Consider the following 13,857-nt stretch of genomic DNA (forward strand, 5'->3'; position numbering starts at 1 on the left):
CATCAATAAATTCCAATGCCTTTTATTGATTTTAAAAAACAGCTACAGATGCATAGACCAGAAATAACAGAAGGTTACTCGTGATGGGGAACATCAGTACTTAAATTTAGCAGGATGAGGATTAATTGAAAATTGCAAAACATAAGTGAATAATACATAAACAGACACATGGATCCAATTAGCTCTTTCTATGCATAAGGACTGTTACAGTTTCAGCAGTGAGATATAACCACACATCCTGTTGTAGTCTTGTTGGACTCACATGGGTTGCTTGTATAATAGTACTCTAGTAGCAGAAGTGTTAGGGGCATCTACTAATAAAGCAAATAAGGTGGCTCACAACACAGCAATAAGTGCTTTAGGGTGCACTGGTTTTGGGTTAAAAATTAACACAAAAAAGCTGAAATAGAAAATAAAGCTGGTGGCTAAGAATAAGAAGCCCAACCCATAAGAATCTATCTCCATCTCCAGTCTTCAACAATCTGTGGAGTACAAAAACAAAACCCTCAAAAAAAACACAGCTATAGATTTTGGGTCCATACTACACTGACTTAGCCAAAGATTAAGTTGCCCCCGACCCCATCACCACTCCCAACAGATTAATTTTTTCCTTGAATGGAGCTTGTGTAAATAAGTCTTCTAATTAGCATGGCATCCATTTTCCCTACCCCACTGTGGAGATGCAACCATTCTGCATTTTTACAGCAAAAAGTGTCTCAGCAAAATTTACTCTATAACAAAAACTGGAATGTGCTTCACTAACTTAGGGCTAAATCTGAAGTCTCCCACTGACTATGGTGGGAACTCACGACTGGGCTTTAAGTTATTGGAACTACGTTAGCAAGAGAGTGGTGCTAAATGTGCTTTCAATATTTGTTGCATTAAACGGAAATAAATGAAAGTTAACTCCCAAGGGATGACATAAATAAGACTCGTAAGTGATTGCAGTGCATGTGCCGTACCTGGTAACAGAAGCCCCAACTGTCCCTTTTCTATCAGCTTCCACAATGATCCTGTTTTTGGATAACTGCTCTTGAATAAGAATTACTTTCTCTACACCTTTGACAATGAAGTAGCCACCTACCAAATGGAGGAAAAAATGGGTTTGCACTTGTTCTTCCTTGGCTATTATTCACCTCGTAGGATATATTTTCAAAATTGATATAACGTATAAACACACAAAGTAAATTAAAAAATTAAACTACAAGAAATGCATAAAGAGAATTATATATTAGGGAAAGAGGGGGAATAAACACCATCCCCACAAAACATATATATATTTTTTCTAACCCACGGGGAACCTCTTATAACTATGGAGAGAGAAAAGACTATTTGATCTTATTGGAATCTTGTTATGCTGATCTACTTGAGATCTTAAGATCTTGTTGGAAAGCGCTTATCTGCAACAATGATGAGTGCTAAAGAGAACCCTAAGGGAGACAGAAAATATTTATCAAAAGGATGTTGTTGAACTGTTGGTACTGCAAGTTAAACGAAAAATAAAATTGTTTGCCAGAACAGCACCCGATTAAGACATCATGATTAAAAGGACTGACCCTGTGAGGTGCTCAGCAAATTACAACATAGGGTCCCAAATTCAGAAGCTCCGTTTCCATAATCACTTTCTCCAGTGAAACATGAATTTTATATTAACTTTTTTATCCCACTCATTTCAATTCCATTGTAATAACTGAAGCAATGAAGAATCTATTTTTCATGTTATTGTATTCTAATTAATCTGACTTGGAACAATCCTCAACTTGTATAGAATTTTATGCCAAGGGTGTTTTGTGATCATAACAAATGAACATAGTGGTAAAATGGAACAGGGAAATGATAAAGGCACTTCCTGAAGCAGTTTGATAAATGACAGGAAAGGAGTTGGGGGAGGAAGAGTGAGAAAAGTCAACATACTGATGAAAAAATACAACCAAAGCAAGTAAATTTTTTTTTAAATCGGTCTTTAATAAAAAAAATAAATAAATAAAAGTAGTATGGACAATTAAGAAATTATAAAGATCTTGACAGCTGTTGCTAACAAGCAGATATATGAATACTTAGGTAGAGATAACATCTGTATTTCCCCAGCTCTCTGGATTATATATGTCTGTCTTTTTGTGGTTTCCTTATGAACCATTAACAATTTTTTTTTTAGATCACGGTAAAGCCAGGTTATTGACATTAGTAACTTTAATTTAAAATCCCTACTTATATAAGGGAAACGAAGGAGAGGCTGTATTTTATCAGAGCACTGGGCTGCTCCTTTAAGCAAAAGTACACATGGCAACATTATATCAATGATGGAAAATTTCACTTCTACTCTAAGTAGTCATCAATTTATGTCCTGAAGTGTTCAATTTGTCTCCAGCTTATGTACTCGAGCTACAAGTGCTAGTCATGCATATAAACATTTTAAGAAACTACTGAACTATTTGGTACAGAATCTTTCCCGAGCTGTGAATTCCACAGGTTAATTATACAATGTAAACAAGTATTTCCTCTCCTTTGAGGACTGCTTCTGTATATCCCACTCACGGGATACATGTATGCCCACACCAAGAAAGAACAAATATGCAAAAGCAATATACTAGAAGAACAATAGATACTGGTAAGTGACCCTTCCCTTTTGTTACGTGCAAAATTTTAAAAAGCCACCCACTTTCAGTTTTACCACTTTCCGCCTTGGTCTTGCTCTACAGAAGAAGGGGAACAGAAGTACTTGCTTTCTTTTCCATCATACTGTACATTTTTAAAGTGTCCTTTTATCCTCTTAGCATTCCCAGGATTAATAAATTGAATCTTTACTCTCCCCTCATAAATCAACATTCTTACCTCAACCCTTTCAAAATGTTGGGATTCAGAGGCCAGGGGACCTGTCTGACCATACAGTTTTCCATATTGTCGTAACTGTTTCTCATCTCTTTTAAAATACATATGAAAGCTTATTTGTGTCTTTAAGTACTAGTGTATATTCAGTAGCTACCTATTATAATAATTAGACAGAGCCTGAATGAGCTTCTTAGGAAAATAACTAGTACACTGCTACCTCGATATAACGCCACCCAATATAACACGAATTTGGATATAACGCGGTAAAGCAGTGTTCCGGGGGTGAGGGCGGGGCTGTGCACTCTTGTGGATCAAAGCAAGTCCAATATAACATGGTTTCACCTATAACGTGGTAAGATTTTTTGGCTCTCAAGGACAGCATTATATCAAGGAAGAGGTGTATATACAAGCAGATGAGACTATTTTTCTCCCAATATACATTAGTTTTCTAAAAATATATTTTAGAGAGGGGGAAAAAAAGACACTAAAGCCACAGAAGGAAAAATAATTGAATGAAGACAGTACCTGGATCTAAAGGGCATTCATTAAGTTTGGCAAACTCTGCTGGAGTTTTTCCAGTAAGAACACAGTTGGAGCTGCGCAGCATTATAGGCATTCTGTAAGAAAACCACAGTTATCCTTATACTGTAAATTAACAACAACAACATGAGAAGTCACAGACTTTACAACAGTCAGTGATGACGAAACTGGAGAAGATGTGTTGAACAATTAAGACCCAGGGGACTTGAAAAAGTAGAGATCAGAAGCAAAGTAACAAAAGCAAGGAAATTGAATTAAAGTTCCTCTCCTTTAACTCCATCCCATTTTGTGCAATATCGTCAAATATTCTGACAAAACGCATAAAAAAACCTAAGTGCTGTAATATGTGATCCAAGCAAAAAGAGTCCGAGATCCCAGGAAACTTTCATTGAACTGTTTCACTTTTGCCAATGTATGTCTGAGTTTTTGCTGTTGGTTAATAAGCAATTCTGGAGTTCTCATAGCAAAATTATCCACTGTGCATCTGTGATAACCAGGTCTGTAAGTGATGCATTTTCTTATCGTAGAATGCTTTTTCAGTCAGATTCACAAGATACTTTTCCAAACCTTACATTTTTAACTGAAAGAGTCTATGAGAAGTAAAGGCACTTTATTTCAAAAGAAAAGGAAATTGCATTCTGGATATGATAAAAAGAAATTTATTCATACAGTGTATTTGCTTAAAAAACAGCCATGTGCCATGGTTCTTCCTACAGATGAGCATAACTAATTCATCATTACAGTGAAATTCACTCTTTTGTAGAGGCCCGCGTAAGGCCCATGAGCCACACAAATCCTCCAAAAAGCGCTTATATGAGACTTCAGCAATGCTTAAGTTTCATCCTGGCCCCCTTCGCTGGGATGAATTTCATCCTAATCTGTTTAAGAGCTCTATGAGGCAGCTATGCAAGTAAATATCCACTTCATCAAATGGGACTCCTGAAAACTTTAATTTCAGTCATCTCTTGCTGAATAAACTTTATTCCTTCCTTTTGAAGCTTTTCAATTTCGTGGATTTCTTGGCCATTTTTATATACTTAAATTTAAAAATAAAAAGTGAGTGACCTAGCTGTGTGTAAATTTCTGTATTTAATAAAAAAGATTGCTATCTTCTCACAGCAATGCATTTACGCAGATATCTTATTGCTCCAGTTATGTCTTCCTTGGGACAGTGTGTTCACTCACTCACTAGAGATAAGTAACTTCATGTGCCAGTCATCATCCTAGATCACAAACGTGATCAGCCTAATTCCATGGTTACTAATTTCAGGAATCATAACCAGTTTTTAGAGAGAACCAAAATGGGACATGCAAATATCATGACGAAAAGCCAAGGGGAATAGGTTTGACCAACCCTCAATTTTTCAGTGATGGAAAACAAGTTACTTTGCCGCTTCATGTCACGGTATAAGATGACAGATTTACTCATTTGAGGAAAAGGAGTCAGATTGATCTTTTTCTCCCAAACAGCTTCAAATGTTTTGTTTTGTTTTTTAAAAGAAAAGAAACAAAAAATGGGGAGAGGAATAATGAGCAATGCACATTGGAAGGGCATACAGAAATACAAAAGGCTTGCAAACTAATTTAGAATGAAAAAAAATGTTATAGTTTGTTTTTTTCTGGCCAAAGATTTCTCTCATACAAGACAACAGAAGCCACTTTCCTCACCAAAACTTATAGCTGCTCTATGCTCTCACTACAATGAGCACAAGAAAAAAAAAATTTGATGTGAACTTTGTTTCCAGCTGAACTGCAAATCAAACAGGAGAGTATGATGTGCTCACTTGGGGCAAGCAAATAATCTTTTCATAAGCCTGTAAGTTAAACACATTGTTCCAAAAAGAGGTGGAAATATATTCCCAGCTAGATATTACCTGTTTTAACATATTTAAAAATTTAAAAACACACTTTTTGGAATCTATAAATTTTAAAAACATATCTAGAGTAGTATCACAGGACTGATGTGTTTAATGTTTATATTGTTGGCTGTTCTTATATATAAAATGTTCATTGCTAACCAGTAGTTTTGGATATGGTTTTAAAAGTAATATTTCTACTAAGTAGACCAAGCTGCAAGTTTGTTGTTTATGACTCTCCTTTCATCCAGATATGGAACTTGTTAGTCTATTGCATTTGGAATTAAAATTATAAATGCATAGGATCACTGGAGCCATTTTCAAATCACAAAATAGATTGGTAAGTCAGTGCTGTGTCAAAAGAATATTTTCTTTTTCCCTGCAGCAATGTTCTCACTGGAGAGGAGAGGAGAAGGTATATATACAGCTGCCGGTTTTTGTATACGGATATAGGGCACTAGGTCCGTGTAATACTTTGGTCTTTTTTGGCCTATTATGTGTCATTATATAATGCCTGCATCTGTAACTTTCACTCCATGCATCTGAAGAAGTGAAGTTTTTTACCCACAAAAGCTTATGCCCAAATAAATCTGTTAGTCTTTAAAGTGCCACCAGACTCCTTGTTGTTTTTGTGGATACAGACTAACACGGCTACCCCGATACTTTCTACCATGATTGCTTTACAAATCCTCATTCCTTCCATTGTTTACAAATGCAGAAAAATCGAGAAAAATATTAAGTGAATTATGACAATCTAAGTGCTCACCCAGTAGCATTTCCCTCCTGTAGCCACAACATATCACTGCATCTGATGCAACGGCATAAAATTATCTTGAGAAGTGATCCCTACATACAAGTTTTTGTGAAAATGTACTTTCACTAGATTAATTTTTTTTTTTTAATTGCATCTAAGTCACTGCATGGAATGATTATGAAGGCCTATTTGTACCCAGGAATTCTTTCAAACTATCTTTTAATCAATTAAAGGCTCAGAAATAAGAATAAATTTGTTATTTTCATTTACGGTAAGTTTGGCTCTATACCTACACTGCTGTGACCATGTTCTCTTGGCAAATTCAATAGAAATTATTTTGCTTTGGAAATCAAAGTCAGGGACTAGAGATTCTTCAGAGCTTAATCTCTTCCTCCTGCTGCTTGCAGCCAATATTCAGTCTCTGTTATTTTTCAGGTGATATATGAAATATTCTCTGTAGGCCACTGCCATTTTTAGCCAGTTAGACACTTGTTTATAGAAGAGCCATTTTATCTAGTTTAAGGAGTTTTGGAATTCTGTCCTAGTGAACACTATGGGGACTGGGTCCTCTGGCCCCTCTAGAATTCTCAGGACTTCTTCTCTCCCCTCCACCCCCCATTCAAGCATTCCATCCTCTTTCTTGAGGAATTAAGTGTTCTTAGCCATACTGGCAACCACATCCTTGGTTTACTCAACTGGTTTTCTTGCCTTTACACAGCCACATCTACCCAAAATATCCAATCTAGACTCTAAATTGGTAGAATTTTAAAGGAGAATTTTATCAAGACTGGAATCCAGCTGGCCATCCATTTTCAGCAGCAGACCTCCCAAAATTCTTCAATTCAGTTAAAGAAGGCTGAGATGTGAGGCTAATGGGCCTAATTTTTTGCTTGGAAATAGCCTGCTTGAGGCTGTAGTATTTCTCTCTTTAGGAATTTCTCTCTCTAGCTAGGCATAAATCAAGTATTGGGGAAGAGATTCAAATTAAAACTTTCAAAAGCTCTGGAAAAACAAAAGAATTTGCAAAGAGACCAACAGAAGCATATCTTCTCAGCAGCTATTCACCAAGCTCCACTTGCGACCTTTTTTTTTATTTTAATTTTAAGGTGGAAAATGAGCTTTCCCTAGCTTTTTAATACAGTGATAAAAGTTTCACAACCAATGGAATTGATGGCACACAGAAAAAAACTATACTGCTATCTTGATATTTGTATTTACCTGCCAATGGGTAATGCATTGCGAATAATCCTCTGGCTACCTCTAGTGTACTCAATGTCCACCGTAATTGGGGCAGAGTAGGTCATATCTCTCAAGCGACACTTAAAAGGAAAGAGATAATAGTTAGACATTTTTCACCCTTACTTCAGAGTGGAATTCTCAAGACCTACTCTGAGACCCACTTTTTCCTGACCTCCCACCTACAACCACAAAGATGAAAGCAAAAGAGAGCTGGATGAAGTCTCTTCAGTGTCTGTCGGACAAAATCCAAGGATTCCAAAGTCTCTCTTTTCCTCACCCCTTCTTTTCTTTAAAAAGTTTCGAGACTTCAATAGCAGCCATGGTAACTGCTTCTTCAGATGGAAACATTGTGGGCACATGAAGCAGTTTAACTTTTAAAGCGATGACACCTTCCTCAAATGCAGGTAATGCTATCTGCAAAAATTGAGTTCTGGATTTCAAGACCATTCCCACTCCACCGGTGTTCAGATCTGGTGTTTTGGTTCAGGCATGTCTCTATGTACTATATCTTAACATCAAACAGCATGAGGCAATTGAAAGCCTCATAAGGCAGATGATGTAAGATTAAAAAAGGACCTTTAGCTAGCTTTCAATACAATAATGACAATTACATGGTGCTTCTCTTACGAAAGAGGAGTTATAAAAGGTTGAAATCTTAAAATGTCACTTTCTCTCAATTCCCTAAATCCCCACATGCAAGTTCCTCAGATATCAATAGGACCAGCATGCACAAAGCTAAGGCATAAAATAGTCCAAGGCTCTGTCATTCTGAACATTCTTGATCTCACCATCTTCACTCCCCAGTCCCCACGCCAGTAATCCAATGTCAACTAGTTTTGCATAAACATACACGTCTGCTATGTTAATGCAAATGAATCTTATTCATGGCCTCAGCCCTTGAGTATGTTACCTTAATTTAGGCACATAATTCTCAGGATTCTGATGTACTCATTGAAGGTTTTGTACAGCGATGAATACAGAATTAACATATACGGAGTAAAATGCAGTTTCTGACAGAATTACAGTTTTGCCCTATGGGTGGGCCATGTCTATCCACAAGATGGGCCCAAAGGTACTACATATTGGACGTCTTTTTTTTCCCCTGCTAAAAGCAAACAGTTTCTCCAGTACAAAAATTAATGTGACACCAGCAGTTCTCAAACTTGTTGGTTACATGGTGCCAGCTCTCCTCCTATTTTCCCACTGCCAAATGGCAGCAAAAACATAAACTTAATAATTCCTTAATATTACTTTTGTGTGAGAGCAGGGGGATAATTGTCACAGGATGGTATGTGGTGATGACTGAGAGGAGGTAGTGATCCATGAGACAATTCCTTAAAAAAGTAGTCCGGATCACGAAAGAGCTTGAGAACACCTACCTATATTTTATCCCTTTTAGAAAATAAAATTAACACAAGCTCCATGAAGAGCAGGAGAGACGTGGAACAGGAGACAGATAGGTGCTTAAAATCTAAAGTCTATATGTAGGCCCTTAAGTAAATGAATCAATTTTCAAGAGTGTGGAGGACCTACCAGCTCTCAAAGCAGGGTGCCACAAAGGTGCAAAAAAGGATTATATTTAAAGAACATTAAAGATGTTCTGTTGTGGTTAAGAACTGAATGGGAACCCAGAACACTATGTTCTGGGTTCTAGTCCCTGGCTTTTGTCTCAGACATCCACATGATACGGGAAAACTATCATAATGGACAAGAGACTGAATTAATATTACACAGACAACTTTAATTCTGGCACTTCTAACTTATGAGTGTTTGATTTTGCAAACTTTTGAAAAAAAAAAATATTTTCTTTAAAGGCTGTTTTTTCTAGTAATATGAAAATATATATTCTCTCCTACAATATTCCTTTTGGTTTATCAGGAGTGCCCGCTGCTTTAAACCAGAAAAGAGATTTGAAAAAAGTGAACATTACTTATTCAGGTATTTCGTCCATTTCACAACCAATGAGGTTATTTTCTTTACAATTAGAATCTTAACTAATGATGCCTTCTTTTCCCCAAACTAGGAACATACCTGGCCATTATAAGAATCTTTCCTGATAGCAAAGAGATACTGGGCAGGAAAACTGCACACATCTACCCACCCCTCCCACCAGTAAACATGAAATGAAATCCACAGTTGTATTCACTGTTACCTCCATGAGGAGCACAGGTCTTGTTACATTAAAGCTTTCTTCAACATCTGGAACTCCCACATAAATATTGAGGTATCTGTAATACAAACACTTATCAACCACTAAGATACTTGTGTGGTAGAACTGAAGGAAGCAGAGTCCCCATATTTTCAACACAATTCATTTTGATAATCTTCTGTTCTAATAGATAAACAAATAGCAACTGTTTTCCTGAAGTATCCCATAGTTGCTTGAGCTATGCTCTATCTGGCATTTTGAAATCCTATACAAACAAAGCAAAGTTACTTTTGGCAAATTAAGAGCTGTATTGGGCCCTCAACTATGAGAATTCACACAACTACTGAAAAATCATCACTACAACGTCTTTTTACTGCATGGCTATCATTCTGTTATGTGGTCACTCAAGCTCTACAGTGACTCTTTTTTTGGAGTGTGGTTTACCTTATCCTACTCAAGAATATCACAGTTTAACCACATGTACATTTTTATAGTCAATTACAAATTGCTATGCAAGATAATACTTATACTGCTACCACCAATACAGAAAATCAACCTTATGCTTACTTTAAATACCACATTGGGTCAGCATCACTTGTGACTTTTCATTGGTTTCATGATTTCTTTATCTGACAAAAAGAAAAAAAAAAAAGAATTGAGTCACATGACTTTTGTAAATTTGGCCTATTCCTTCCCACCAAGGAAGCATACCTCTACATTGATGAAATAGTTGAATGAGTCTATGTGCGCTTCACAAGTCCTTTCACCTAAAATAAAACACCACATATACAGCAGAATTAGTCACAAAGCATGCAGAAATTAATATGTTGAATTAGTTCTACTTATAGTTTCGGGATCAACTTTAAGGTTTTTTAGCTGAGGAGTTTCTGAAAACCCACGGAGTGACCAGCCTTATTCTAAACTACGTCACCAGGTTTACGCCAGCATAACTCCACAGATTTCAACAAAGCCTCAACTGAAATTTACTAGTTTTATAGCACAACTGTTCGTATAACTGAACCTCATAATTTGCATGAATAATGGGGAAAACCACTGTGAATTAATATTTTTTGCCAGTTTGCCATTATGGCAGATGCCTGGAATATTAGCCATTTGTCAGATGTGAAGACAGAAGAACTACGTCGGATTAAAGGAAAAGGTCAAGGAGCAGACTCAGGTTACAGCTATAAGGTGGGGGAGAAAAAGGGGAAGTCCAGCAAGATGTGAGAGACTGAATGAAAAAAAGCCTCACACAACCTGCCCCGAGGCATGAGAGTTGAGAAGGAATGTATAAGTAAGGTTAAGAGTCTGTCACAGGTATTTTTGGCAAAAGTCAGGGACAAACAAAAATTCACAGAAGCCTGCAACCTGTCCCTGACTTTTAGAAAAATCCCCTGGGGCTGAGGGAGAAACAAATAGACCACTGTCGCTTGCAGCTGCTTCAGCACCCCCTGGCGGCAGCTGCTACTCCAACAGCTCCTGCTTCGGCCCCACCCCAGGGCTGGTGGTTATCGCCCGTGGCTTCTGCTCCGGTGGCACCCAGGCTGACTGTCGGCAGCTGCTCCAGTCCCACTGCTGCTCCTGCAGGAAAGGGTGACTGTCGCTACTCCAGCCTCAGGGGTGCTCACCCAACCGCAGCCACTACTTCAGGCCTGAGACTGCTACTCCGGTGGCCCTGGGGCTGACAGCTGTTCCAGCCCTGCCCCAGAAGTAGTTACAGAAATCATGGGAAGTCACAGAATCCGTGACCTCTGTAAATCTTATCCTTAATAATAAGCAAGTACCAGGAGGCACAGACATGAAACTAGTAGCTTCTAGGCCTATCCCGCAGGAGATACTTTAACAACTCCAGACAGAGCCTCCCATCTGCTTGCCAAGCAGGAAGCATAATCCTACCAGCACTTACACCATCCAGTGGTTATTGATGGCTCAGAAGCCGGATCCACCAGACATCAACATGCAGAAATCAATGCTGCAGATGTTCAGGATTAAGTTTACCCAATGCAAGCATTAGAAAGGTTGTACTGTATTATAAAAAATGGAAGGTAAATATAATGCACTGCATTTTTTTTTAAACATAGCATCTCTAAGGGACACTGGTTCTCTGTACTCCATGGAAATAATTAGTGCAAGCTGCAAAGAAAAGGAAGCTTTCATAGGGGAAGGTTGATCCAGTGGTTAGGACTATCTGTCCATATCTATATATAGAAGCAAATGGGAACAGACAAATATAATTCACTTTATGAAAATGTGTTATGATTCCCTTTAAAATTAATTGAAAGCAATAGCTAACTCAAGAGTTACCTAGCTGGCTCCACACTGATTAAAAAAAGTCTAGAAAACATGACCTATAAAAGAAAGAGATTGAAAAAAATTGCATTTGTTTAGTCAGAAGAAGAGAAGATTGCTATCATGTTCCCTGTCAGCCTTTAAAAGTATGTAAAACGCTTTTTATAAAGAGAAAGGTGATCAATTGTTCTCTTTGTCCACCGAGGACAGGACAAGAAGTAATGGGCTTAAAATTGCAGCAAGAGAGATTTAGCTTGGACATTAGAAAAAACTTCATAACTGTAAAGGCAGTTAAGCACTGGTATAAATTAACAAGGGAGGTTGTGAAATCTGTCACTGTAGGATTTTAAGAACAGTTTAAACAAAACAATTGTCAGCGATGGTCTAGATAATACTTAGTCCTGCCTCAGCACAAGGAAATGGACCAGATAACCTACTGAGGTCCCTTTCAGCCCTACACTACTATGAAGTCCCCATGGATTTAAGGAAAGCAATACAACAAAAAATGACTCCCAGACAAAATTATTTTGATATACAACATTTTACAAAAACTCATCATATGAACATGAATGAAAATGTAGCACATACAAAATGTGGTTCTATCACTATTTGTCTAGCTTTTAAACTTCTTTCAGAAGACATGAACAGAGATTTATCAAAAATCTGACTCCAACACAAAAATCACAATATGCAGCATTTGTATAGTATGCTGTCAGCACAAATACAATGCTATGTAACAAAAGGACACAGTGAAGGATGTAGACTTTTGATGTAAAGCATGCAGCAAATTACATCTCCTCCACCCACCCCTGCAGAACCAGGACACTGGGGCACATGGTCTCAACAGCCTCCCCCAGTAGGAACAATCTTACAGCCTCAGGAATTCTGATGTCACTAGTTCAAGCCTTTGCAAGTAGTTTGTGGGGGTGGCTGAGAGAGATGTAAGGAAGGGGTCGTAAATGAGATGGGTATTGGGCAGGCTCAAGGTACCATCACAGCCCTGGGCCAGAATTACATTAAAGCACATAAATGACCGCTGGACTTTGATCTTCTGCACTAGAGACATGCAGGAACCCATTCTGCCCCCATAGAGCAGTAGAGGTAGTGAGAGACTCCTGTTGATTTAACAGCCCTGCATAAGGGGAGGAGCAGACTGTCCTGGAGAAGGAGATGTGGGGTATACTGAAAAGGGAATTAATAATACTAGATTGCAGAGAGTCTATAGAAAAGTGGAAGAAAAAGACAATGCAATAAGAATATAAAAATAGGCAGTGTGCCCACGGTCACTTCGGAAGGGACTGCAGTGATGATGCTACAGGAGCAAAGGGGACTGTGGTTTGATAGAGAATTTATAAAGTGCTAATATTTAATGTTTACATCTAGTTGTGCACACTACCAGCTTAGACTGCCATCTGCACAGTATTGTTACTGTCACGGTCATCCTCCCTCCTACTTATTATTACTCACAGTTTGTGAGTTCTTTGCAGATTTGGGTTCTAAACACTTATGAGAGCAGTCCCAAGTTCAGCAGAGCTACTCACATGCACCAGTGAAGTCATGCATGTCTCTTTGCAGGATCAGGATTTTAGATTGTATGCTCTGTGGGACAGAGACCATATCTACCTAGTAAATGTTTTACAGATCCTAGACCAATGAGCTAGATTGGTTCTTTGGATAACACTGAAATAATAAACAAGCCAAAATCACTGCCTGTATTTCATAAACCACTGTTTCAAACTAGCTAAAAAAAATGGCTACTTCTAAAGAGAGACTGCCTCAAACTATTCCCTTTGAGATTAATCCAGAAACTTTCATTTAGGTAATAGGCTTGCCTCTCATATTATGGGGGCAGGAACTGGATGACTGTAGAGAGAATGCAAACTCCAGATGCAAAGGGGACAGGTGGTCTGGGAAATAACAGAGGAAAAGACATAGAAGGAGGTTAAAAAGAGAGAGGAAAGACAGAAAGAAAAAAAATAATAGACTAGATAAAGAGGGAAAATGTTGTAGGGAATAATAAAACAAAAAAGCACAGAAAAAAGCCTGAAACAAAATAGAGAACTTTTGAGGTTAATCAGAAAAAGGGAAGCTTTCCGATGCTCTGGAGGGTGGACTGAGGAGCATACAGGATTGGAGGAAGGTCTGGCTATACAAGGCATTAATGGATTGTGAGAGGTTGGGCAGCCATGAATTAGGCCTGC

General features: G+C 38.0%; 1 protein-coding gene across 1 annotated transcript in view; it reads right to left on the reverse strand.

Moving 5' to 3' along the window:
• POLR3B (RNA polymerase III subunit B) overlaps nucleotides 1-13,857 on the reverse strand; it is a 119,388-nt gene that overhangs the window by 101,322 nt on the left and 4,209 nt on the right. The window contains 7 exon segments of the mRNA XM_050927527.1: nucleotides 963-1,080; nucleotides 3,355-3,446; nucleotides 7,198-7,298; nucleotides 9,371-9,446; nucleotides 9,935-9,996; nucleotides 10,079-10,116; nucleotides 11,166-11,181. Of these exon segments, the coding sequence (XP_050783484.1) occupies nucleotides 963-1,080; nucleotides 3,355-3,446; nucleotides 7,198-7,298; nucleotides 9,371-9,446; nucleotides 9,935-9,996; nucleotides 10,079-10,116; nucleotides 11,166-11,181 (503 nt within the window).

This window comes from Gopherus flavomarginatus, chromosome 1 (genome assembly GCF_025201925.1).
Source record: "Gopherus flavomarginatus isolate rGopFla2 chromosome 1, rGopFla2.mat.asm, whole genome shotgun sequence".
Lineage (NCBI taxonomy): Eukaryota > Metazoa > Chordata > Testudines > Testudinidae > Gopherus > Gopherus flavomarginatus.